This window comes from Zea mays, chromosome 6 (assembly GCF_902167145.1).
Source record: "Zea mays cultivar B73 chromosome 6, Zm-B73-REFERENCE-NAM-5.0, whole genome shotgun sequence".
NCBI lineage: Eukaryota > Viridiplantae > Streptophyta > Magnoliopsida > Poales > Poaceae > Zea > Zea mays.
Window position 1 is genome coordinate 19,744,620 of NC_050101.1, and position 26,794 is coordinate 19,771,413.

Here is a 26,794-nt window from a genome sequence, read left to right on the forward strand (position 1 = left end):
ATTTTGCCTTGAGACAGATGCAAGTAAACTGGGCATTGGTGCTGTGTTAATGCAGGATGGGCACCCCATTGCATATTTGAGTAAGGCTCTTGGTCCTAAATCTCAGGGGTTGTCCACTTATGAGAAGGAATACCTAGCCATCTTGACTGCTGTTGATCACTGGCGCCACTACCTGCAGTTGAAAGAATTCCAGATCTTTACGGACCATCGCAGTCTTGCTCACCTTGACGAACACAGACTGCACACCCCGTGGCAGAAGAAGATGTTTACTAGACTGTTGGGGCTGCAATATCGCATTGTTTTTAAAAAGGGAGTGATAATAGTGCAGCTGATGCCTTATCTCGCCATCCGAATGTGGAGTCTTCCTGTTTGGCAATATCTTCGTGTACTCCTAAATGGGTGGCAGAGATTGCAGATTCTTATTCGCAAGATTCAGCGACTACTGATATAATCGCTAAACTTGTTGTTGATGCCTCGGCGGTGCCCAACTTTTCTTGGCAAGATGGGCTGTTGCGTTACAAGAACAGAATCTGGGTCGGTCCTTCATCTGAACTTCAGCATAAACTTTTGACTGCTTTTCATTCGTCCGCAGTTGGTGGTCATTCTGGCATTCCAGTTACGTATGCTCGTATTAAACAGCTGTTTGCATGGAAAGGGTTGAAGCAGGCAGTCCAAGATTTTGTCCGTCAATGTGTCATTTGCCAGCAAGCCAAATCTGACCGTTCACGGTTGCCAGGACTGTTACAACCATTGCCAGTTCCAACATCTTTGTGGCAGATAATTTCTATGGATTTCATCGTGGCGTTGCCCAAATCTCAAACTTATACATGTATTCTGGTGGTCGTAGATGTCTTTACCAAATATGCAAATTTCTTGCCACTGAAACACCCATTCACTGCACTGTCAGTAGCTCGTCTATTTCATGATCAGATCTATAAGCATCATGGCCTTCCACAGTCGATTATTTCTGATCGTGACAGTGTATTTCTCAGTCATCTCTGGCAAGAGCTGTTTCGTTTGGCTGATGTGAAGTTGTGTATGAGCTCCGCCTACCATCCGCAGTCAGACGGTCAAACCGAAAGAGTTAATCAATGTGTGGAGACATTTCTGCGTTGCTTTGTTCATGCGTGCCCAAAGCAGTGGAGTAAGTGGTTATCTGTTGCTCAGTTTTGGTTTAATTCCTCCCCACATTCAGCTACTGGTCTTTCACCTTACGAAGCTCTGTATGGGTGCCGGCCACGTTAGTTTGGCATCTCAGAGAAGGACAATATTCAGTCCACTGATTTGGCGTCGTGGTTGCATGAGAGGCAATTGATGTCCGAACTGATCCGACAACATTTGGAACGGGCTAAACTCAGAATGAAGAAGCAGGCCGACAAAGGTCGTTCTGAACGGGAGTTTGCAGTTGGCGACTGGGTGTTCCTCAAGCTCCAGCCATATGTGCAGTCGTCCCTGGCAGTTCGTGCTCATCAGAAGCTGGCATTCAAATTCTTTGGGCCTTTTCAAGTACTACAACGTATTGGTTCCGTGGCATATAAGTTGCAGCTGCCTGATTCCTCTCGCATTCACCCAGTCTTTCATGTTTCTCAGCTTAAAAAGGCTCTGGGTAGTGGGTTCAATGTTTCACCGGCGTTGCCTACTGATGCTTATGGTTTCAGTGTCCCTGGCAAAATTTTGAAACGTCGTACTGTCATGAGAGGGAACAATGCTTGTGATCAAGTTTTGGTGCAATGGTCGTTCATGCCAGCTGAATTGGCCACTTGGGAGGATGTGCATGAATTGAAGCAACAATTTCCAAAGGCCGCTGTTTGGGGGCAATCAGCGTTTTCAGCAAGGGGGACTGTTAGCGGTACTACATCTTCTGCTACTGGGACCATTGTGGCGCAACGGATTAGCAGGCCGACCAAGAAATCTACAAAGGTGTATGGGCCGGATTGGGTGAATGGGCTGCAGCTGTGCTCGCTTTGCGAATAAGTAGAACGAGAGTTGCCTCGTGAAGGGCATGTAAGAATTATTCACTACAACTTCTTCTCCAAGTTCTACTGCTCGTTCGCCGCCACTCTTCTTCCTCCTTACCCTCCGCTACTCTTAATCGTCCTCTGCTACTCTTTATTGTTGTTCTCTTCTACTGCTACCTTGTATCCATACCGAGTTGCTAACACTGGTCCTCATTTTATAGTCCGTCCTGACGTGGGAAGCACGCGGGGGAAGGAGTCCAGCGGAGGAACGCCATCAGACAGTGTCCGATCCGAACTCTAGCATGAGGAAGAGGAAGAAGCTGACAGCGCGGGCCCGGTTGTCAGTGGAAGCAAGGCACGACCCACTTGTCGGTGGTCGAGACAGAAGAGGGAGTGCGCGCTTTCAGCAAAAACAGGCTACGCGATACTGGGCCTCAAGCTGCTGGGCTACGGCCGCGGACCGCTAGAGCTGACCACACGCTTCACCAGGCTTAGCACGGAGAGAAAAGAAGAGATGGGCTGCGTTTTGGTGTGGAGCTGGGCTGTAGAAACAACTTCACTGGAAGACTGCGCGTAAAGAGGATGGGGAAGCAGGCCGCGGCTTTGGGCTTCCAGGTAAGCTTTAGTTTTCCTTTCATTTTTATTTTCTGTTTTCAAATCCATTTCCTAAATTCAAATTCAAATCTAATTTGAATTCAAATTTCCTCGCAACAAATCAATACAAAAATAATGCTCCAACATGAATGCATCAAACGATATTTTTATAAAATATTTTTATTACCAAAAATATTATTTATCCCATATAGAAAATAATAACTAATTCCTATTAAATCTAAATAAATTCATATTTGGTTTATTAAATTCTAGAAAATTAGTTTTTCAAAATTAGGCAAATTTTAGTAGGGGTGTAAACGAATATCCGAATTGTTAGGACAGATTTAATATTTTAAAATAGATATTTATGAAATTTGATGTTAATCTCTTCTTATGTTATGAAGCACATTATTATAAATAAGAATAAAATTTTGTATAAATTGTTTTATACATTATTTGCTACTTACAACCAAAAAGGTGAAAACATATCCGTATTCGATTTGTATCCGAAATTTATATCTATTATTTGAGAAGATATATAATAAATTTGAGTTTTATCTTTCATGAATCTTTACAAGCTCAATGCTAAAAACAAGAATATAAATTTGCATAGCAGGTTCTATATTCTATTAATTCACAATCGAAGAAAAAAGACCAAAAAACTGATATCCGAATAAGTATCTGTTTGCACCCCTAAATTTTAGGGTGTTACAAATCTACCCCCTTAAAGGAATCTCGTCCCGAGATTCAAGAAGAAGAGAATTAGAAAGATAAGGATAGATCTTCTTCACTAACTTGGGTAGCTCATTCTTGAAACCACTTCAATATTCCTTGCAGATATTACATCCTTGATTCAATTAACTCCATCCAATTTTTCCAACACTTTAGTAGATACCACTTTAGTGGATACACATGTGGTCAAATCCTTTGTTGTGAGATGAGTTTTGTGTAACTAAGGATCTAACCCCTTATATAATCCATAAATCTTCTCAGGAATTCCAAAGTTAGGCCAAATCTTTTCCAAAAGATATTTACCCATTTCTTGTTCTAAGTAGCTCGCACTAATAACAACATTATCTTTGGATGTTGATCCCTTAAGTAGTAACTGCCTATCTTTTAATCCTTGCCTCCTTGGTAACAACACCTCCCTTAGGATGAGAATCCTGGTTTGACTCCAATGATCATGTTGATAGCTCAATCCCAACTTAGTTAAGTTCTCCTTTAGGTTCTCATAATCCATGTAGATGTTACTCTTATAATCCATGCTAATGTCTCACTTATATCTAATAGAATCATATTTCCAAGTTCTGACAATACGAACTGGTCATTCCAAATCCTTGTACTTACTAGGTAAACCCAACTTGCTTTGGTTAATCTGATGCTAGACCATCACCTCCGTCTTCATGCAAAGACACATTCCAAACCAAGACAATGTGCATAACACTAGATAATCAACTCTTGCATTCCACTAAGCTGAACACGTAGGTTTTACTTCAACCTTTCATTAACTCCTTTAAACTTATCCAAAAACTATTTGTTGCAACATACTTGATACCTTCTCCAATAATCCCACAACACATCTTAGTATCCATGGAACTCCAAGTTTACTTTATCCAAGAGAGAACTTCCTTCAACCAAAGTCCAATTATCAAGCTAGGTATAGTATGGATGCTTCTAATTCTTCATAAAACAAACTTAGAGATATCAAGTATCTACTTGCATCAAAATATCTCCTTGTCCAAAGTATGTGGAAAATTGAACTCTCTTATGATAATATCTTGAATTGAAGACCAATCTTGATGAAACCATAACTTCCTTGTGGTTGATCCCACTAGCTAACAAACTTTGAATAAACATTCCTAACCTTGATAGTAGATTCTAAGCCATAGGGATTTCCATCATCTCCAATAGAAACCATACATAACTTTCTTAGCTGTATATGTGATAAACTTATTCCCATGGTTCAAACCTGCTGGTGTAGTCTTATTTTGCTAACTTCCTTGGATCTGTTCCTTTATGAACACTCTGTTCTCACTCCAGTTATTGTTGACTCAGGCTTTGATTCTCCTCCGCAATCTTACAGTACCACTATTAGTGTAATGTTCCAATATCACCAATATCATAACACCCTTCACTTAGTAAGGGTATTATGAGTCTTCTTCCATATAAGGACCATATTTAATTCCTATAGTGGTGAGGCTTGATTCTCATATTGCTACTCTTGTTGCTGAAGCTATAGCTGAGATGAATTTAGATCTTCTTGGCAATTGGTTTCATGTACCGGTGCTTGCTCCAAAGCTTATAAAATTTGGTCAAGGTGGATCAGAATTGGTATTACTCCTTAGACACCAAGTAAGTCACTTCTCCAAATAGCAACCATCTTGTTTCCAATATGTTGGACTTAAGGTGTAACTATTCTTATCACTCTTAATGGTAGACTAGTAAGAAATAGCAGAGAACTCATCTAGGTAGACAAGCTTGGGCTTGGCTACCCCCCTTGAAAGAAAAGAGGGAAACTAGGGAACCAAAGGGTAGCAGACTCTTTCTTCTAATGTTGATTAGCTATCCGCATGACCTTCTTAGATTCCAACAAACTCACTTGGTATGGTCTTGTCATTTTCATACTCTTAATCCAACGTAACTATCAAGGTGACTCTTATTTCCAAAATATTTTCTTCCATAAATTCTTCATCTTCCATTGACTAAGGTAAGATTAGGAATTGCTTCAATGGGAAAAGATAGAAGGAACAAGAAAGAAGAGAAAGAAAGAATAAGAGAGAAGAGAAACCCAACTATCTATTCCATTATCTTTAAACTTTAACTAAATGAAATTGTGGACAAACTCCACAAAATCATTGCACTCGTTACAAAGATCCAAATCAATCATATGCACAAAGCAATAAATCAAGCATTCAGGGTTCATAAAGCACACAGACCCAACTAGACTTCGTTACTAACGATATAATTACATAGGGGACATAAACTCTTAGCTCATAAACACGGTATGAGTATAAATCTTATGGGCAAGAGTAAACCAAGTGCCCTTCCTTGATACTATCCAATTATGTAGACAGAAGTTAGACAGAGAGAATTTAAACAGAGGCAAGGTTTCATGATTAGTGAAAGTCGCCTAGAGGGGGGGTAGATAGGCGAAGCCTGAAAATTAAAACTTTATCCCCCAACTAGATCCTTTGATTAGTGGTTAGAACAAGAAATATGATTATCGGAGTATAAGAACTAAGTCCTTTGCTTGTAACCAAGGTTGCTTTGAAATAATGCGGAATTGATAAACAATACAACTACTAGATATATGGATAGTAGAGCAAGAAGGCTTAGATGAGAAGAGCAATAAGTAAAGTTCTTTCTTGCGAAGGGTTGCTCCACCAAATGAGTATTTAACTTGAAGCAACACCAAAATATGTTAGCGAGGAATGGCGCAAGAAAACTTAGAGAAAGGAAAGCAAACAAATCACAAGCAAGAAACACAATGAACACGGGTGATTTGTTTTACCGAGGTTCGGCCCTCGAAGGCCTAGTCCCCGTTGAGGAGTCCACTCAAGGACGGGTCTTTTTCAACCCTTTCCCTCTCTCCACCGATCACACAAGGATCGATGAGCTCTTCTTCTTCTCAAGGATCACTCTCGATCCCGCAAGGACCACCACACTCTTTGGTGTCTCTTGCTAGCTTTTACAAGCCTCCAACACTTTGGAGGAAGTTTGAATGGGAGTCAAAACTCCACGCGCAAATGAACACAAGGATGAAGCACACACTTATCTCTCAATGTATCTCACAAGGCACTAGGGCTAAACTCAATTGAGTAGCTCTCAATTGCTTGCTCTCTCTTTTGTGGCACTTGTGTTGGTTGTAGTGGGCTAGATCTTGTGTATAGGATGTATCAATGAATATAGGTGGTGGGGAGGGCTTGAGTATGTCAACTAGATGACTTGGAATGTTGCTTGGACTCCCACACCTTGAAGTGGCCGGTTGGGGTGGTATTTATAGCCACCATCCAATTTTGTAGCCGTTGGAGAAGCTGCTGGCGATGGGCGCACCGGACAGTCCGGTGCACACCGGACATGTCCGGTGCGCCAGCCACGTCATCCTATCCGTTGAGATTGGAGTTGGTCGACCGTTGGAGGCTTTGTCCTCATGTGGCACCGGACAGTCCGGTGCAGCACTGGACAGTCCGGTGCCCCTCTGATCTTCTGCTCTGACTTCTGCCGCGTGTACTGTTCAGCACTGTTCTCTGTCAGAGTCGACCGTTGGCGCGAAGTAGCCGTTGCTCCGCTGGTGCACCGGACAGTCCGGTGTACACCGGACAGTCCGGTGAATTTTAGCGGAGCGGCCTCCCATTTTCCCGAAGCTGGCTAGTTCAGAGCCGCTTCACTCTGGAGCACCGGACACTGTCCGGTGGTGCACCGGACAGTCCGGTGAATTATAGTGGGCTGCGCCTGAGAAACCCGAAGGTGAAGAGTTTGAAGGCAATCCTCCCTGGTGCACCGGACACTGTCCGGTGTCACACCGGACAGTCCGGTGCGCCATACCAGGGAGCACTTCGGTTTCTCTTTGCTCCTTTCTTTTGAAATGTCTTGTTCTTTTTATTGGTTTTGAGTTGAATCTTTGGCACCTGTAGAACATGTAATCCAGAGCAAACTAATTAGTCCAATTGTTTGTGTTGGACATTCAACCACCAAAATCATTTAGGAAAAGGTTTTAAAGCCTATTTCCCTTTCAATCTCCCCCTTTTTGGTGATTGATGCCAACACAAACCAAAGCAAATATATGAGAGAATAATTGAACTAGTTTGCATAAGATAGGTGCAAAGATTGCTTTGGAATTAAACCAATATTCATTTCATAAGATATGCATGGATGCTTTTCTTTATTTTTAACATTTTGGACCATGCTTGCGCCACAAGTTGGAAATTCTTTTACAAAGTCTTTTGTAAATAGTCAAAGGTAAATGAATAATAATTTTGAGAAGCATTCATAAGATTTGAAAATTTCTCCCCCTGTTTCAAATGCTTTTCCTTTGACTAAACAAAATTCCCCCTAGATTAAATCCTTCTCTTAGTGTTCAAGAGGGTTTTAAGATATTGATTTTGAAATACTACTTTCTCCCCCTTTTGAACACAATAAGATACCAATTTGAAATTTTCAACTGAAACTCATTTAAAATTAGGTGGTGGTGCGGTCCTTTTGCTTTGGGCTAACATTCTCTCCCCCTTTGGCATGAATCGCCAAAAACGGATACATATGAGTGAAATATAAGCCCCTTTCTATAAGTTGTCTCCCCCTTTGGCAAATAATATATGAGTGAAAGATTATACCAATGTGGAGAGCTAGTGTGGAGTGATGGCGAAGGATAAATAGTACCGATAGAGTTGAGTGGAAGCCTTGTCTTCGCCGAAGACTCCATTTCCCTTTCAATCTATGACTTAGTATAGAAATATACTTGGAAACATATTAGTCATAGTCATGGTACGAGAATAATAAGATATATGCATTTGTACCAAAATGAAAGAGATATGATCAAAAGATATGTCAATTAAGCATGATCATAGTTCTATACAATATAGATTTCTCCCCCTTAAATATGTGCCTTGAGAGGAATACATATTTTGGCCTTAAATGCCAAGTGCACATAATTAGGTTAATGAGAACAAGTCTATATCATAGAGAAAGTGAAGTGCATTGTGTCATAGTATATGTGTGATGCTCATGACAGATTATGCACTTATGAAAGCATGTTGCAAACATTTTAAGCATTTTCCTTTAAAGATTTCAAAGAGACTTAAGGACCATCCACCTTTGGAACAAAGGTAGCTTATCCTCGTTACAAGGTTAAGCTTTAAGCTCTTTGACAATAAAACCACTTCATCTAGTTTTAACAAAGATGCAATAATGCATGAGTGAAATTTTAAGAGGTTAAACTAGGTATGAAGCAGGGATAAATGCAAAGGACATGCTTTCTCTTCCTTTTATACAAGATATGCAAAGAGTGTATATAAGAGGAAGATTTAGGTACATATGTAAATGATAGGAATTAGTTATACCCTTTTTGTACCTTTACTTGTATACGCTCTCTCCATTGTGCTTATGTCCTTGGTCTTGTTTGCTTAAGACCTATGCTTAATGACAGTGTGTGAAAATATTTTGCACAAGAGAGAGTTCTTACAACTAGTGATCCTTTTTCTAAGACATGGTTAACATATATCAAGTGGATCACAAATTGCATAAATGAATCATGAGTTCTCCTTTTAACTTAGTGCATATCAAGAGAGATATCGATTTGAAAGAGTATGAGGCACTAAGTGTCATTTGATGTTATTCTATGATCAAACAAACAATGGATGTGATCAAGAGAGTAACATATTGGAATATGAATTAAGCTTAAAATGGGAGAATCCAATAAGCATGCTACTTTAGCAATGAAAGCAACAATCCTTGATAAAAGCGACATTATTTTAACAAGTTGGATTGATGTGGAGTAGCATAGTATATGAGAAACATTATTCTTATTCAAGAGACTATATGGAATTACTAAGATAAAGCAATAGTCTCAACATAATCAAGATATAAGAATAGACTCCCCCTAAAGGTATGCACCAAGTATTTGAAAGAATTGATTTAGTGCACTTACTTTTAAAGACATAAAAGGAGACCCATTATACATCTTGTTCAAGGCTCATAAAATTTGCAATAAATAACTTGCGCCTTGCATTCTCAAAATGAAAGGGATAAGAATGCTTACAACCACACCATTGATTATTTTTAAGACCTCATCCTCCAAGTTGGTGTTGTTGTCCTTGATGTTCTTCCTTTTTCATTTGAGTGTCCTCCCTTTGTAGTTATCTCTTTTTCCTTCCAAACTCATTGAAAATACTCAAGAGAGATGTTAATGGCGCAAGGGAGTATATGGCGAAGGATGATTTCTTTAGATAATAAATATGAACAATTCATCATCCATAAGTCAAATAGACATGAAGTAAAATCCTTAACATTAGTGCACTTTACTTGGAAAGAGGAATATGCACCCTTTTGATATTGGATCAATCATGGGAATTTTACTTTTTCATATTGAACTCATTATCATAACTTTAAAAGCATATCAATATGAGAACAGATATAGCAAAGGCATGAATTAGATTCTAATGGACAAGCGCATTTATGAATATGATATTAAATGCACACTTAGTTAATTTTGGTCCAATAAAGAGTCTATTCCTCACAAGGGTAGAATATGATAATTTAGATTAAATACCCATTGAGATGGGAACTAAACTTAATTAAGAAGATGAGTTCCCATACCTTTGCTTTTACCTTTCTTCTTTTGGGTGAAGATCAACCCATGAGGCTTGTGCACTTTCTCTTTTGGCATATTTATAAGTAAGCTTAAGAGATATGTTAGTAACACAAGCACTAGTTTCCATTTAGTAATCATTTTTGATAGGGAATGAAAAGCTATATTACTAAAAGCATGGAAACTTCATAGCATGAACTAGATTATCCATAGATGATGTTATGCTCAATTTTAACTTATGAAACAAGCATAAATAATCCTTTAAGATTATGGGAATAAATCTAATTCATGATATGGAAAGCGATAAATGTGAAAAAATCAAATCCAATTTAAGCAAGTAGAAGTGCATCATAAATTATTGGATTGATTTTTCATTTCATGTTAGATTACATGCTTTTCCAAAGAGAAACCTATTCTCTACAAGTGAGACTACTTGGGTTACTTAGAAAAAAAATCATTAGTCTCACTATTCTAGTTATAGAGAGAGTTTTCCTTTTATAAGTGTCCTAAGGATTTGAATTCCTTACATGACACCTTATTCTTTTAAGAACTTGAAATGTCTCTCTATATCTAGAATCATGGCAATAATTGGATAATTAAAGTAAAACATGCCATGGTAACTTGCAACAATTTTAAAGCGTGTAGATTGCCATAATATAGAAATGAAGAATATGCAACCTACCATATGAAAGGAATTTCTTCAAAGAATGGCGACATAATTTTAAAAACTTCTTAAGTGCTTCCTTTTTCTATGTGACTACACAAGACACATAAGAGATGATAATTTAAGATGTTTGCACTTAAAAGCATAAGTGTTACCGTCCTTTGACATTCCTCTATGTTGTAGGCCTTGATTTTCCACACATGATGATTCTTTATTTCCTACAACATTAACATCTTCCCGAGATGATATGGGTTTTGAATATAATAAATTGAAGTAACCTTGGGTCAATCTTGAATAAGAAGATCATTTGAAGATTGATAGCTTGAGTTGATAAGAATTGAATGAACTCTCTTAAGCACCCCAAGGCTTCATATCATCTCCTCCTCCTACAAAGCTTGTCAAGCACATTTTGGTACCCATCGCTTGATGGGTCCGTTAAGGTTAGTAAACAAAGATCTAGGAACCCAAAAGTCCTTTGTGTTAGCGCTTGGTAACCTCATTACCTTTCTAGCACAAGTTGCAATTTTAGGTTGCCTAGTTATATGAGAATTAATTGACAAGCTAGGAGTGGAGTTGTTACCAATGGGACAATCCTTGCATTGATGTCCCTTTTTCCGGCATGTGTAGCATAGGCGTTTTTGAAGTCTTGAAGATTTCTTCTTTCCTTGTTTGTTGCCTGCTACATGGTTAGTAAAAACTTTCTTTTCTAACCCTATGCCTCTTTGTTTCAAATGGGGACAAGATTTTATTAAGTGTCCCTTCTTTGAGTATTTAAAACAAAGTCTATCATCCTTGTTAATAATCAAGCCATTTTTAATGTAGGGACATGACCTAATCAAGTGTCCCTCTTCAAAGCATTCACTACACTTCTTATTTTTCTTAGTGTGAAGTATGGCTTGATCATTACCTTGGATGTTACCTTTTATGGAGGCATGATTGAGGCTTTTGAAAGAGGTGTTGATTTTCTTCTTTTGCTTCCTCTTCTTGGTAATCCTCAAGTCCTTGACATTTTCTTCCAGGGATGTAGTGCATGCCACGGTTGTTCCCGTCTCAAGCTTCTTCACCATGTAATCACGGTTATCTTGAGAAGGTTGAGCGATGCATTTCCCTTTAAGTTGTGTCAAGCTCATCTTTAGCCTCTCATTTTCTTCTTTGAGCTTTTGATATGTATCATCATTTGTTCCTGCAAATTCTAGCTCAAAAGAAGATTTGCTTGTCGACGGACAACAAGCATTAGCACATGGTAATATAGTATCAATATGAACACATGTGCAAGAGTGAGGTTGTTGGAATTTTAAGTTTTCTATCACAACCTCATGAGCAATGTTTAACATGATATGATCATCCATAAGATTTTCATGAGAGCATAGGAGCATATCATATTTTTCTTGAAAAGCTAGATTTTCAACTTTTAGCTTTTCTACTTGGTCTTTAAGCAAGGTATTCCTATTTACTAATTGAGCGATACAATGTAAAGCGTTATCTTGCTCAATTGAAATAGTTTCATACCTTTGGACCAAATCAACATGAGAGCACCTTAACTCCTCATGTTCTTTAGTCAACTCGTCAAAGCATTGCATTTTCATGGAGAGAATATCTTCTAGCATTTGACGAGCTTTGCTTTCCTCTTTCGCTCTTTCTAGAAGTTTGAGCATAACCGCCTTATCTTCTTGGCTTAGGTGAGCGTAGAGTTGCACGGAGCTTCCTTCTTCCTCCTCTTCCTCGTTTGTGCTTCCGCTATCAATTTCATTAGCCACACAACACATGTGGGAATCGAGATGGGAAGACAAACCTTTTGGAGAGGTGGATTCATCGTTTGGTCTCCATCGATCATTTTCTTCTTCTTCCTTGCAATGATTAGTATCACAAATACCAAAGGAAGTAGAAGCACAAAATGAACTATCATGTTTTGACTTATCAAATTTAGTTTTAATTCTAGTCCAAATATCATGCACATCACAAATAGGTTTATCATATTTTATTATGAAAGCATGATAATCTTCTTTGCTAAGGGATTTACTTAAGATGTCATAAGCTAGATAGTTTAAGCGAATACATCTTAAATCTTCTTCGGAGGCATTTTCCCTAGCATAGTTAGGAGGAATAATACTCTTGTCTAAAATTTGTTCTAATTGTGGATCTATGATTCTAAAGGCATTTATTACTCTAGTGGACCATGAATCATAATTAGAACAATCGGAAAGTAATATCTCAAGAGTTACCTCCTTGTTCTCATTCGGAGTTGTCTTCTTGTTCTTTTGGGATCTTCTACGAGCCATCACTTCGAGTTGTTAGACTCAAGATGAAGTGCCTAGCTCTGATACCAATTGAAAGTCGCCTAGAGGGGGGGTGGATAGGCGAAGCCTGAAAATTAAAACTTTATCCCCCAACTAGATCCTTTGATTAGTGGTTAGAACAAGAAATATGATTATCGGAGTATAAGAACTAAGTCCTTTGCTTGTAACCAAGGTTGCTTTGAAATAATGCGGAATTGATAAACAATACAACTACTAGATATATGGATAGTAGAGCAAGAAGGCTTAGATGAGAAGAGCAATAAGTAAAGTTCTTTCTTGCAAAGGGTTGCTCCACCAAATGAGTATTTAACTTGAAGCAACACCAAAATATGTTAGCGAGGAATGGCGCAAGAAAACTTAGAGAAAGGAAAGCAAACAAATCACAAGCAAGAAACACAATGAACACGGGTGATTTGTTTTACCGAGGTTCGGCCCTCGAAGGCCTAGTCCCCGTTGAGGATTTCACTCAAGGACGGGTCTTTTTCAACCCTTTCCCTCTCTCCACCGATCACACAAGGATCGATGAGCTCTTCTTCTTCTCAAGGATCACTCTCGATCCCGCAAGGACCACCACACTCTTTGGTGTCTCTTGCTAGCTTTTACAAGCCTCCAACACTTTGGAGGAAGTTTGAATGGGAGTCAAAACTCCACGCGCAAATGAACACAAGGATGAAGCACACACTTATCTCTCAATGTATCTCACAAGGCACTAGGGCTAAACTCAATTGAGTAGCTCTCAATTGCTTGCTCTCTCTTTTGTGGCACTTGTGTTGGTTGTAGTGGGCTAGATCTTGTGTATAGGATGTATCAATGAATATAGGTGGTGGGGAGGGCTTGAGTATGTCAACTAGATGACTTGGAATGTTGCTTGGACTCCCACACCTTGAAGTGGCCGGTTGGGGTGGTATTTATAGCCACCATCCAATTTTGTAGCCGTTGGAGAAGCTGCTGGCGATGGGCGCACCGGACAGTCCGGTGCACACCGGACATGTCCGGTGCGCCAGCCACGTCATCCTATCCGTTGAGATTGGAGCTGGTCGACCGTTGGAGGCTTTGTCCTCATGTGGCACCGGACAGTCCGGTGCAGCACTGGACAGTCCGGTGCCCCTCTGATCTTCTGCTCTGACTTCTGCCGCGTGTACTGTTCAGCACTGTTCTCTGTCAGAGTCGACCGTTGGCGCGAAGTAGCCGTTGCTCCGCTGGTGCACCGGACAGTCCGGTGAATTTTAGCGGAGCGGCCTCCCATTTTCCCGAAGCTGGCTAGTTCAGAGCCGCTTCACTCTGGAGCACCGGACACTGTCCGGTGGTGCACCGGACAGTCAGGTGAATTATAGTGGGCTGCGCCTGAGAAACCCGAAGGTGAAGAGTTTGAAGGCAATCCTCCCTGGTGCACCGGACACTGTCCGGTGGTGCACCGGACACTGTCCGGTGTCACACCGGACAGTCCGGTGCGCCATACCAGGGAGCACTTCGGTTTCTCTTTGCTCCTTTCTTTTGAACCATGTCTTGTTCTTTTTATTGGTTTTGAGTTGAATCTTTGGCACCTGTAGAACATGTAATCTAGAGCAAACTAATTAGTCCAATTGTTTGTGTTGGACATTCAACCACCAAAATCATTTAGGAAAAGGTTTTAAAGCATATTTCCCTTTCAATTAGAAGTGAGGTAAGATGAGCAGGATGTTGGTAGGTAGCAAGACCTAGGTGAGAAGTAAGAATCAGATAAATGGAGCATGCTAAAACGTTCCAGTTCTAACTAGGCTTGCGTCCTACAGTCAACATTGTTCTGATACCACTTTGTCGCACCCGGATTTAAGGACAAATCCAGATGCACATCATATGTGAGCCCAGGATATCAAATCTCACATATAGTCACAAATATGATAATATCAAAAGACGCTTTATAATAACATACGTAATATAATCAGAGTATAACCTTATATAGCAATCAGCGGATAGACAACTTCGTTCCTCAGGTGTAGACACCAACTCCACAGGGACAATTGAATGGTTGATCACAAGCCTTGACTATCGTAGTTGAAATAGCAAGAGTGAGCACGTACATACTCAACAAATATAACATGGGGCTATGAGGCTCAAAAGGATAGACACTGGTTTACTGCATCAGCTTTTAATAGTAAGTCAAACTTTTTAGCAATTAAATATAATAACAACAAGTTATGCTTAACCCCATTAACCCATATAGTTATTATTATAAGTTCTCATCACAATCCATCATCACCCAGTAACCACCATACTCTTGAATCCATGTCTCATTCATCATAGCCTCTGTTCATATCTCTATTCTGCAAGACGTCCAAGGCCGCTCGTGACCTTAAGCAAGGCTAGTATACTAGTTTTAAAACACTCTGTAGAGGTTGCGCATATTTACCCGTGGGCCGTGATTTACCCTTTCTCCCGAGGTAACTACCTCCCACTACAAGAGATAACTAGCCTCTTAACCCACTCTGAGATAGGCTGGAAGGGTTCACTAAGAAGTCTTTCAAAAGGCTTCCAAACATATTAACAGTCAATCCAGATTCAGTGGCAAGGGATATTAAATGCTATCTAAATGGCACATACCGCAGTTGTACACACAGAGATCTAGGGTTAATACCGGCTCGGCAAAGAGCTCCGGATTAAAAGCCAATATGAAAGAAACTATCTTCATACTTAACTAATACCAGAGCCATATAGCCCCCACGGTAGCACTGTCAATCCTGGATTTCACTTACAGATAAGTCCTTAAGTAGAGGAATGCTAGAACAAAAGTCTAGCCCCCTTGAATCCAAATTGTTAAACATCATCTTGGGATCATCATTTCATGTTGCCATCATTCAATGTAACTAGTATTTCATATTCAAATCATATTACTTTAATTCAAGCACTAGTAATAACTACCCATATGCAATTTAACCCAATAGGTATCAAGGCACAAGATAAACAATATCTAAGATGTCCTTAAGGTAACAAATTAGAAACATGCAATATGAATCATGATGATTAAAAGTGAATAGGTAACAAGGATAGTCCCATGTTTTACTTGCCTTTGACTTGAGATCCTTCTTCTGTAGATGACAATCTTCAAATACTCAATTCTTGATCACCACGTAATTCTCACCGATTGGACACGATCATAGAATACCACACAAGCATACCAGACAAGCACATGCATAGCATACACATATACATCTATATTAGAACAGTATACCAATCAATGAAAACACAAGATGAAAATATTGTAAAACTAACCTATGCATCGCTACGATCACGTGGATAGGTCGTTCACTCAAAACGGAGCTACGGTTGAAAATGTATGATTTTCCTAAGATTTTCCTTTATAAGATAAATCAAAGGAACACTATAAACTTTATCATATAAACTATTTTAGAGAATATTCAGATTAGATTAATGAGATTTAAACTTGAACAAGTGAAAACTAATTAAGATTTTATTTACAACAAATCATAGATCAAATTCTAGTATTAACTTTAAGATGACATTCATTTGCATATATTAATCATTTAATATCTAACTTACAAACTTTAGGAACATGTGACAAGGGCTAAATAAAAGCATTTACATCTTAAAGTGGAACTAAACATGTTATAATAAAAAAAGACATGAATATTAATATTAATCTTAATGATTATCTAGGTTAATTTTAATTATAAACCCTATTTCATAAAGCATTAATCAAACTACTATTAACCAATAAATTTATAAAGGAGTAGCATGATAAACATTAACATTAACACCTAGAGCACGATGACACGAATCCAATGCTAGTCGAATCACCCATAACGGACTTAAAATGAATAAACTATGAATTAAACAAGATTTCCTATTCAAAAGTAATTAGAGTTTAAACCTAATTATGAATTTCAAATTAAGCGGTGGTGAACTCACCGGAAAAATTCCGATCTCCTGCTGCCGCTCACTAATCACTGCCGGATCTAGACTAGGAGCGAGAGGAAGGCTAGGGCTCTTTACCTGACTAGATAAGCACGACGCGGAAGACTTGTTGAGACCTGAAGACAGCATACAGCGAAAATCTGGCACTGTAAACTGGAAGAGGACCAACCAGTGCCCAAAATTTCCGATTACCCGCGGGAAAAACTCCATGAGATTCTTGTGCAACTCGCGAACCGGCTCACAAGAGTAGCAACGCTCTGATCTCGGCGAGATTCGGTGGCGGGTGAAACTCACGGTAGCTCGCGGATTCAATGAACAAAGCACGGAAACAAGAGCTAGCACTAGATACGAGTTGCGTAAGGTGATGCGGGGGGGCCTGGTCCTCATTTTATAGTCTGTCCTGACGTGGGAAGCACGCGGGGAAAGGAGTCCAACGGATGAACGCCATCGGACAGTGATCGATCTGAACTCTAGCACGAGGAAGAGGAAGAAGTTGATAGCGCGGGCCCGGTTGTCAGTGGAAGCAAGGCACGGCCCACCTGTCGGTGGTCGAGACAGAAGAGGGAGTGCGCGCTTTCAGCGGAAATGGGCCACGCGATACTGGGCCTCAAGCTGCTGGGCTACGGCCGCGGACAGCTGGAGTTGACCACGCTCTTCACTGGGCTTTGCGCGGAGAGAAAAGAAGAGATGGGCCGCGTTTCGGTTTGGAGCTGGGCTGTAGCAACAACTTTGGAAGACTGCGTGTAAAGAGGATGGGGAAGCAGGTTGTGGCTTTGGGCTTCCAGGTAAGCTTAAGTTTTCCTTTCATTTTTATTGTGTTTTCAAATCCATTTCTCAAATTCAAATTCAAATCTAATTTGAATTCAAATTTCCTCGCAACAAATCAATCCAAAAATAATGTTCCAGCATTAATGCATCAAACAATATTTTTATAAAATATTTTTATTACCAAAAATATTATTTATCCCATAGAGAAAATAATAACTAATTCCTATTAAATCCAAATAAATTCATATTTGGTTTATTAAATTCTAGAAAATTAGGTTTTCAAAATTAGGCAAATTTTAGGGTGTTACAACAAATACCTAAACTTAGAAATAGGACTTTAAACTAACAATTTCCTCAAGTTTTGGTGTCTGACCTTTAGCGGGATGATATTTATGGAGATGCACATAAAGGGCCAAGAATGTGCAAAGGAACAAAGCATAAATACCATTTTACGCAAGCCCAAAGGAGAGGGGCCCAATCACTAGAAGATTCAAGGCCCAAACAAGTAGAGAACAAGTCCATAACCAAAGCAAATCACCGTCAACTTCGCGCCAACCACCCATGGGTCAGGTCACAAAACTCACAGGAGATCACCCATCGAAGATGGGCAGGTTTGGGCTCAACCAAGGTGTGGTCGCACCCCTGTTGCGCCCCCCAGCTAGCCCAAACGACCCCATCTCACATGGGTTGCCTCTTATTGACTTTACAAAGGTGGTTGCTAAGGTTTTGTCCAGGTTCACTGCACCTAGAGGTCGGTTGGCTCACTTAATGAGGGAGAAGGAATATTCAAAGGGATAAACTACCTCATCTCCACCTATAGAAGGAGGCTCCCTCTCCTCTCAAAACAACAACACACAGAGGAGAAGAAGAACTACCTCATTTGTAGAAATAAGAACACCACTCCATGGGCCTAGGCACTAGCTAGCTATCTAGAGTTGATAGGGAGAGATGTGAGGGGAAGATCATGGAAGTTCTGGACTTGTCGATAGCCTTTCCCCTTGTACCTCTACGAACACAAGCTTTTGTACCTTGGCAAAATCTTTCGCTAAGTGTTCGTGGTTTTTTCTATAAAAGTCTTTCCGTTAGTTGAGCTTTAGTCTTATTCACTTGCGGGTTCATCGTCTGTTCATGTAACGGATACTCCAGTAGAGGGCCCTGATAGAGATGGATAACCCTGATCAACGCTAGAGTAGTAATCGATAGCGTAGATGTGGTGTCTAGGCTAGAGGCTACCTTCGTCTGCCTCGTTCCCCACGGTTGAGGGGTGGGCGGCAGGTGGTGATGGCCCTGTCCATCCCTTGTAAACCCCCACGTTCGGGTTCAGCGTAGAGCTATAGGCCGGTAACGCTTGGTAGACCAGGTGTACGCCAATGTCCGAAGTAAGCAAGTAGTAGTAGAGTTTATCTATCCATGGACCCTAAAGCCTTAGAAATCCTTCTCTACCCTTGCCAACTCTGTCCTTGTGTTGTCCTTGGACGAACTAGCTAGAAAAGTACCTCCGTTCCCTCCGGAAAATACGATACCCTGAATACTTCCGGGTGAAGTGCTACAATGGTAATTCCATGTGCTTGCGGATTCTTTCTGCATACATTAAGAAATACCAACAAGCATTTCTAGCACCATTGCCGAGGAACGGTTGTTGTATCATCTTTGAACCTAGTTCGTCCTAATATCTTTCATCCTTCTTTTCATATAAAGAAAATAGTTTTTCCTTTTATCTTTTTCATCATGAAGCCATTACTACTACCAAACCTTTCCACTTCGAAGAGTGAGTTCTTTGAGCCACCACCTTCAAAACCAATCCGTTCGTCTTGCTATGAACTCCACCCTAGCTTGATAGCCATGGTTCAGGCACAACCCTTCTCCGGGCATGATAACGATGACCCATACAATCACTTGTGAGAGCTCGAGGAAATGTGTTCATGCCTAAGCATCTCTGGCATGACACAAGAAACTCTAAGTGGAAATTGTTTCCTTTCTCTCTCACAAAGAAGGCGAAGCAATGGTACACGAAAGTTGAAGAAAGTGCAAATGGAGATTGGGTGCACTTAAAGACAAGTTTTATCTTGCATTCTTCCCTATATCTCGTATCGTCTCTCTGCCAAGGGCAGCCCTCGGCTTTGAGCAACACAAGAAGGAGTCTACAGGTGTAGCCTAGGCCAAGTTTTTAGTTTTAATACACTCCGGCCCAGACTTATCTTTACCTGATAGCGTGTTATTGCAACTCTTTTGTTTGGGTCTCAACATAGAAGTTGCCCAATACCTCAACATGGCCATCGGACGGTCATTTACACACAAACCTATGACAGAACAAAAGAAAATCCTTGATCACATTCTAGAAAAGCAAACTTCTTCCGTCGTAGAAACCAAACCCCTCCAAGAAAAGGCCATGTCAAGATGTGAGGAGCCCTCACTAGCCGAATCCAAACCCATACCATTCCTAGATTCGATTGATGAGCCCTCAACTAAATTTCAAACACCGGAGGAACGAGTAATTCATCCTTCGGATTTTCTGATCTAATTCAAGGACTACGACAACACGTCAAATCACTCTTGGCACGAAAAGCACACAACACTTCCTTCTAAGGAAGCTTTCCCCAAGGTAGAACCATCAAAGGAATGGTTAATGGAAGTGAAACGTTCTTCAAAGCAATTCAGATTCTTTCACCTTCTACAACCATGCCTTGTTCATTAAGGGAAGCTACCATAGAAGCCCATCGCAACCCCCACAGTCAGGACTAGTATCTAGTGGGTTTGAAGTATAATCACTGTAGAGACGGCTGGTGAGTGAGCCACACTAGTGGAAAAAGACAGATGTTGCTACAAATCATTTCAAACACTTAATCCATACTTACTTTGTATGTAGTGGTAGTGCGCATGCATGCTATGCTAGACGACTTTCACAATAATCTGGTTTCTGGAAGGGAAATACATGTGGTTGGTGGGTTGACTGACTTTGTCGTGTTGTTTGTGCTCAACACGCAGCAGACTGGGCCAGTCAAGCAACTGGAGTATTGTCCTCTCTGACGACGTGCTCAAGACGCGGAGAGGTTTATATTATATATATATATATATATATATATATATATATATATATATATATATATATATATATATATATATATATATATATATATATATATATATATATATATATATATATATATATATATATATATATCTGTGGTGTGCTCTCGAGGTTTATTATGTCAGTTATCAAAATAATTCAATGCTTTACTTGATGACTTCAGTTCTCCTTGTACCTCCCACTCAGAACTCTGAGCTTCTGAACATGGAACTTGACTAATAAAGTAATAATACTGCTGATGACTTGAGACTTGGCAATGGTCTCTTTCTTGTCGTCTATCTGAGGCTCAAGGCCTAAACTTCAAAGGTGGGATTGTGGGAAGCACAAATCTAATCTATCGAATGTCCTAGTGGAACGCCATCTTGACTTGAATGATGACTTCAGTTCTCCTTCGTTGCTATATATCCCTTGAACCTATACATACGCGTATCTCTCACTCAGAACTTTGAACCTCTTCATGCTGCAAACCCTTCGCCCAGGATCGCAATCCCACACTACAAAGTGATCCATCTCTGGGCCTTGCCGACAACAAAAGCAACTACAGCGTGAGAATACTTGGCTAATTTTCTTTAGTTACGCATGTATCCTCTGTTTTGGCTCCAAGTTCATCATATATACGTATTCGTTTGTTTTCAGGCTTTTTTCTGCGGATTGTTGATGGCGGCGATGGTGTGCTCTGCTGTCGTTAGCGAAACAGTGAGTAAGATCGTCTCAAGCCTCCTCGCTAAGGATGATGGCAAGTCCAGTGCAGCAGAAAACATAGAAAGGCTGGAGATGGCACACATCAAGATGGAGTCCGCGCTGCACATGGCTGAAAAATGGCAGGTCACTGATGTGCCGCTGCTAAGGTGGCGGAGCAAGCTGAAGCGCGCCGCAGAGGAGTGTGACGGCGCTCTGCGGAGGTGCAAGCAGCGCGCCCTGGAAGAGGAAGAGATCCGGCAGTCCTCGTTTCCCAAACGGATTGCTCATGCTACCAAGTCATTTATCTCGTCTTTCCCCGCCGCCGGCGCTAGCAGAGATGAGACAAGCTCAGGCAGTAGCGATGTCCGGAGATTCGAGAGGTTTGCAGACAGTTCACATGAATTCCTCAAGTTCGTCGAGGTCGGTGGAACCCCCTGGAAGTACACGTTCTTCAACCCTCTCATCGGCCATCTTCTTGCAGGGAAATCTATGAAGTACCACGCAGTTCACATGAATTCCTCAAGGGGTTTATATCTTGGCTTCATGCTGCGGCTCTCTGAAAGCACTGACATACTCGGCGTCATCATCAGGTGCTTGCAGTCAGTCACGCCGCGGTTGAAGCCTACCGCAGAATGTGTCAAGAGAGAGCTCATTCAGCTGCCTACGCAAGATTTCTCCTGGTTGCCGTATGGTCTCCATACCAAAAATGAGTACTGGAACAACGTCCACTGCAGTTTGACTCAGTGGTATCGTCCAAACCCTCTTTGTTGCAACGAGCACAAGAACAACAACAACTTGATCACCTCCTCTGTTATTGGTAGCACATTTCCGGAGGAGGTTATTGTGGTACACCTGCACTGCAGTGCCAGGTCTCGGTATCTTATTATCGTCAATTCGTCAGGACAAAACTAATCTGAGTTCTGCAGCTCAACATGGAGGAACTGGTTTTCAGGATTCAGATTTTCCGCCAGTGAAAGTAGGAGTTTTGATCATACCTCACGACTCTCCAGAGGACATGGAGCCTGGAGCTGAGACCTATGCTCTAGAGGTGATTGCTGAAAAGGAGAAGGGAATGGTGGTACACACCAATGCATGCCTGCAAGACCTAGATGAGAAGTTACTACCCAAGGCGATAAATTACCTGAATCAGAATCCTGAATCGAAGGAATACCAAATGTGTTTCAAGTCTAGACATGGCACGGCGCACCTTTACCTGGAGAAGACGAGTGCACAAATGCAAAAAGGACGTACAAGTAAAAGCAAAACCACAAAGCTGCAGGCTCGGAAGAAAAGGGTAATTCCATTCGACAGCGTAGAGATATGGAAGCAGGCCTCCCGGGACTATCTCAAGTTATGGGTTGTTCGTGCATCGAGCACACTACGAAGTTTATTCAGGTCTTGGGCTGGCCATACTTAGCTTCGCACAAGGGCTGGTACACCAGAATGTATTGAAAAAAAAAAATGCTATGTGCTGCTAGTTCCATCCACCAGGGATACTGAAATGTGTTTAGCCAGTGAAGTATCTGTTGTGTATAAATTAAATCCATGAAAATTCATTCTTTGTGGTAGGTCCTTAATCAAATATAGATTGGTTATATACTCTTTTTTTTTTAAGTATTTGAAAAATCATATGCTGTGTCATTATTTGAGTATGTATTGTAGACATATGAAGACTTGATCTTATCGTCAAAGCATTGAGGTGAACTTGATATGAGTCTGAAATCAGGACATAATAAGAAGCCTGACCTACTGCTGTGTTGAGATCAAGGTGGGCAGTGGCGGAACTATGAATTTTGTTCCACCCACCCAGTCATTTAGCCGGCGGATGAAGCCCTTTTCTATTTTGTCAGCACGATTTCTTCAAGGGTAAATCTAAAATCAGGCAAGGAATCAACAAGGTTGTTACTAATAGCAAGACATATCTGCAAATCCGCATATATAAAGTCAAACTAAAACTGGACATAGATGATGAAGCCTGGAGGCCTAACATGAATTGAACAATCTTCCTTTATATCAGCTTATAACATTCTTAATACAAAGATACACAGCTCTACTGTGTGTTCGAGAAAAAAAACACTATAATAAGGCAAGGAAGCTGCGAAAGAGCATACATGAACAAAAGCAAGATTGATAACATCAGATGGCGCCTGACTTCCAGGTAGATTATCTAAGCAAGTGACTGCAAATTCTAAGTTCATCCTTGTGACTCCAATTTCTACTCCAAAATCTCCACTTCATCTAAACTGAAACCTGTTCAATATAAAATAAAAATAAGACCACGGGGCTTCATTTGATAGATAAGATAACTTTCAGCCGTGGGCATGGATGAGGATACCATAGACCCATAGGCTTCATTTCAATTTCGGTTCGCATGAAAGTTGCAAATCCATTCGTAGCCCAAATCTTGTTTACTTTTTTCCATCCGTAACTTGTATTAACTTTAGTGCATTTCATGAGATGGATTTAATCAAAAATGTCTAGAGGAAATGGTAAAAAGAAAAAAAAAAACGAGAAAGGTTTACCAAACTATGAACTTTTGTATCGCATACTTTACACACGAGGGACTCAAGGGTAATATTAGGTCTTCTCTCCGTTCTAAATTATAGTCGTTTGACTTTTTTCATGTCAAGTTTGACCAGTTGTCTTATTTAAAAATTTATGAAAATATCGTTTTTTTTATGGCTTACTTTATTAATAAAAGTAATTTTTTTTTTTGAATAAGACGAACGGTCAAAAAAGTCAAACGAACTATAGATTGCAATGGATGGAGTACAAAATACATTACTTGGACTAATTTTTCATGGCTCCATAGACCTATTTAGATTTTGATATGAGAATTTTAATCGACCAATTAACCACGTTCGATTTCTAACACCAACCTAGATACATCGGTATAGGCAAAGCTCCCACAACTAAGTGTCTATCATTGTTGGCAGTGGCATCATCATAGTATTATTGTTGGTTGATAAAGTGAAAATGCTGGAACTGATGGCTTTGCTGGCTCTATGATCTACGCATAGGGAGGAAAGGTGGTGGCCAATTTTCAATGACGTCTAGTGCGCCTGTTGGCGCCGACGGAGGCTTATTTTGCTCGACCAGTCCTGCGTCCTGACGCACAGTCGTCTGTGTAGTCTTTTAATAAAAAGGAGACATGATAGCAGGGATAAACTTGGTTATAGAAGAAAGGACGAAACAGATGTTGTATTCTTTTGTTGTATGGACTGCACAAGTGGATGGACTGTCCTTTGTTGTTTGTATGTAGGGAGTAGTGAAGGTTGATGTACTGTTAATAACTACAAATGGACTGTTAGTAACCTGTGGGAGGTTGTTATTTGTTGTTCGGATGACATATGTGCTGTGAACATCCAGAATCGGCATGTGGTTTGGAAAACCTGTTGTTGGCGCCTTTTTTTGTGTTTGAATTTGAAATGCCCCTTCCAGCCGGTTTGAAATGGCTGGGTGGTGCCTGCAGATGCTGGGCTGGCGGGTTCAGCACCAGCGCCAGCCAGCCACCAGATGCTGGGCGCCACCATTTTAGTGCTGCTGGAGGTGCAGCAAGCTGTGAGGGCAGACAGGAGCGGCAGCACAAGCGAGCCGACCACCAGGCCGGGTGCGCAGGCAGGGGCATCTGGAAAGGCCGCGTCTGGCTAACTGCCACATTCTCCTTTGTGTTCTTAACCTCAGATGTCAGTCAGAATTCTTCAGCGCCAAAAATACAGGTAGCAGGCAGTGAGGTGGAAGTGGAACTAATTGGGGGTGATGCGCGTTTTTTTCGGCTCCTGTCACGTGGGATGTTTTGATACTATTTTAGAATATTAAATATTGACTATTTATAAAACTAATTTGGTAAATTAAGGTTTTTTTTTGCGAGATGATTTTTTTTAAGCATATAAATAGTTCATGATTTGACAATTTGGTGCTATAGTAAACATTTGCTAACGATGGATTAATTAGCCTTAAAAATTCGTCTCGCGGATTAGTCTAGTGCTGTGTAATTAGCTCATGTTTAGTTCTCCTAGTTAGCATCCGAACGTCTGATGTGACGTAAACTTACACCCTGTTCGCTGAACTAAAAAATAAACGTTTATACTGATATGTTGTGAGAGAAAAATACCGTTGAAAAATAAGCGCTTATTTTGGTTTATGCTCCAGTTCAGCTCCTGATCCAGACCCCCGTTTCTTCCCTGGCAGTCAGCCCCACAAGGATCATTCATTTCGGTGTGTTTGTTTAGGTACAAGTGCCACAGCTGGGATTCCAGAGGCTGATTCATTCCCTGCGCACTGCTCTTCCTTGGCACGCGTTTCCAGCTCAGAGTCCTCTTTATATATCGGATGTTTTATGAGATGTCGGAAGGGGTATTCGGATACTAATAAAAAAAAAGCTAATTACAGAACCCGTTTGAAAATCATGAGACGAATTTATTAAAACTAATTAATCCATCATTAGCACATGTTTACTGTAGCACGACATTGTCTAATCATAGATTTTTAGACTCAAAAAATTCATCGCACAAAATTATCGTAATCTGTGTATTTAGTTATTTTTCCGTCTATATTTAATATTCCATGTATTTAGTTGTGGAGCGCTCGAGTGCGATGTACCAAGCGGTGGCATTTGGGACAGGCGAGTAACCGGGTGCGATGGACCGTGCGGCAGTGAAGGACGGTTCTGTAGCTTGGGCGACCATCCTGGCGCCAAGGTGCAAGGACACGGGTGCGGCAACGAGTCGACGGCATGATCGTGCGGGGCTAGGCGGCGTCATGGACTTGACAGGTTGCTCATGCTCGTGGTGACACGCATCCAAGCTGGAACGGTTTGGTGGTTTGCGGGAAGGCCGGAGCCTTCGCCGGGTGTGGTGCAAGACAGCGTCATGGACTTGACGGGTGGCCGAGGCCCACGGCAAGGATGGACACGCGTCTTCACGGGGATGGTTTGGTGGTTTCCCTCAAAACCACCGCCCTACTGGGGTTTCGCAGTTTTCCCAAAACTGTGGGCAAGTTTCCTGGTTCTACTTCAAAACCATGGGGGAAGTTTGTCAGATGATGAGAGAAAGCTGGTGTTTACTGACAAAATAAAGCACCCAATAGAAAGGCTTCTAGAGGCCATCGACAAGTCTTCGAAGGGGAGTTCCCCCATGACAGAGAAAAGGACGAGCTGACATGGGCCCTAGAGACTAAAGAGCACCCTTGAAACGACAAAACTGGGTTTTTACACAACTATGATAGTCCCAGTTGCCATCACATCCATACCAAAATTTAAGCATGATAGTTTGCTTTCATCCCCTAACACTTGGGGTAAATATCACTGGCTCGCAGGCCGGCGCACACACACGAGTACTTCTAGCATCCAGAAGCTTAGAGTAGCAGCCGCGGTCTTCGGTCCTCCATAGGCATCCTTGAGCATAGACCCGCAACCTAGTCGTACCACCCGTCGTTGGCGAAGTCGTACTCCGGCTCGTCCTCTCCTGAACCTGCCGATAAGCGTGCAGGCCACCTTAACATCCCGAGCATTTAGTCAGCGGTGGAATC

The 26,794-nt window shown here is 41.0% G+C and overlaps 1 protein-coding gene across 3 annotated transcripts; it reads left to right on the plus strand.

The window, feature by feature from the left end:
• Window positions 1-2,183: 2,183 nt before the first annotated feature.
• LOC109939223 (uncharacterized) lies at window positions 2,184-22,894 on the plus strand. 3 transcript variants are annotated; one of them, XM_020539796.1, is made up of 3 exons: window positions 2,184-2,573; window positions 21,221-21,645; window positions 21,747-22,894. In XM_020539796.1, exons 1-3 carry the CDS (start codon window positions 2,541-2,543, stop codon window positions 21,823-21,825), a joined length of 537 nt encoding a protein of 178 aa, XP_020395385.1. In that variant the 5' UTR covers window positions 2,184-2,540; the 3' UTR covers window positions 21,826-22,894. The 3 variants fall into 3 exon arrangements, with proteins under 3 accessions (XP_020395385.1, XP_020395383.1, XP_020395384.1); XM_020539794.1 differs by having other exon boundaries at window positions 21,221-22,894; XM_020539795.2 differs by lacking the exon at window positions 2,184-2,573 and adding an exon at window positions 20,677-21,129 and having other exon boundaries at window positions 21,221-22,894.
• The last annotated feature ends 3,900 nt before the right edge of the window (window positions 22,895-26,794 follow it).

Bases quoted from the DNA above. Each gene is read 5' to 3' on its own strand.
- LOC109939223 (XM_020539794.1), top strand. From the start codon at position 2,541: ATGGGGAAGCAGGCCGCGGCTTTGGGCTTCCAG. The intron at 2,574-21,220 runs GTAAGCTTTAGT...GTTTGTTTTCAG, and splicing joins CCGCGGCTTTGGGCTTCCAG to GCTTTTTTCTGCGGATTGTT.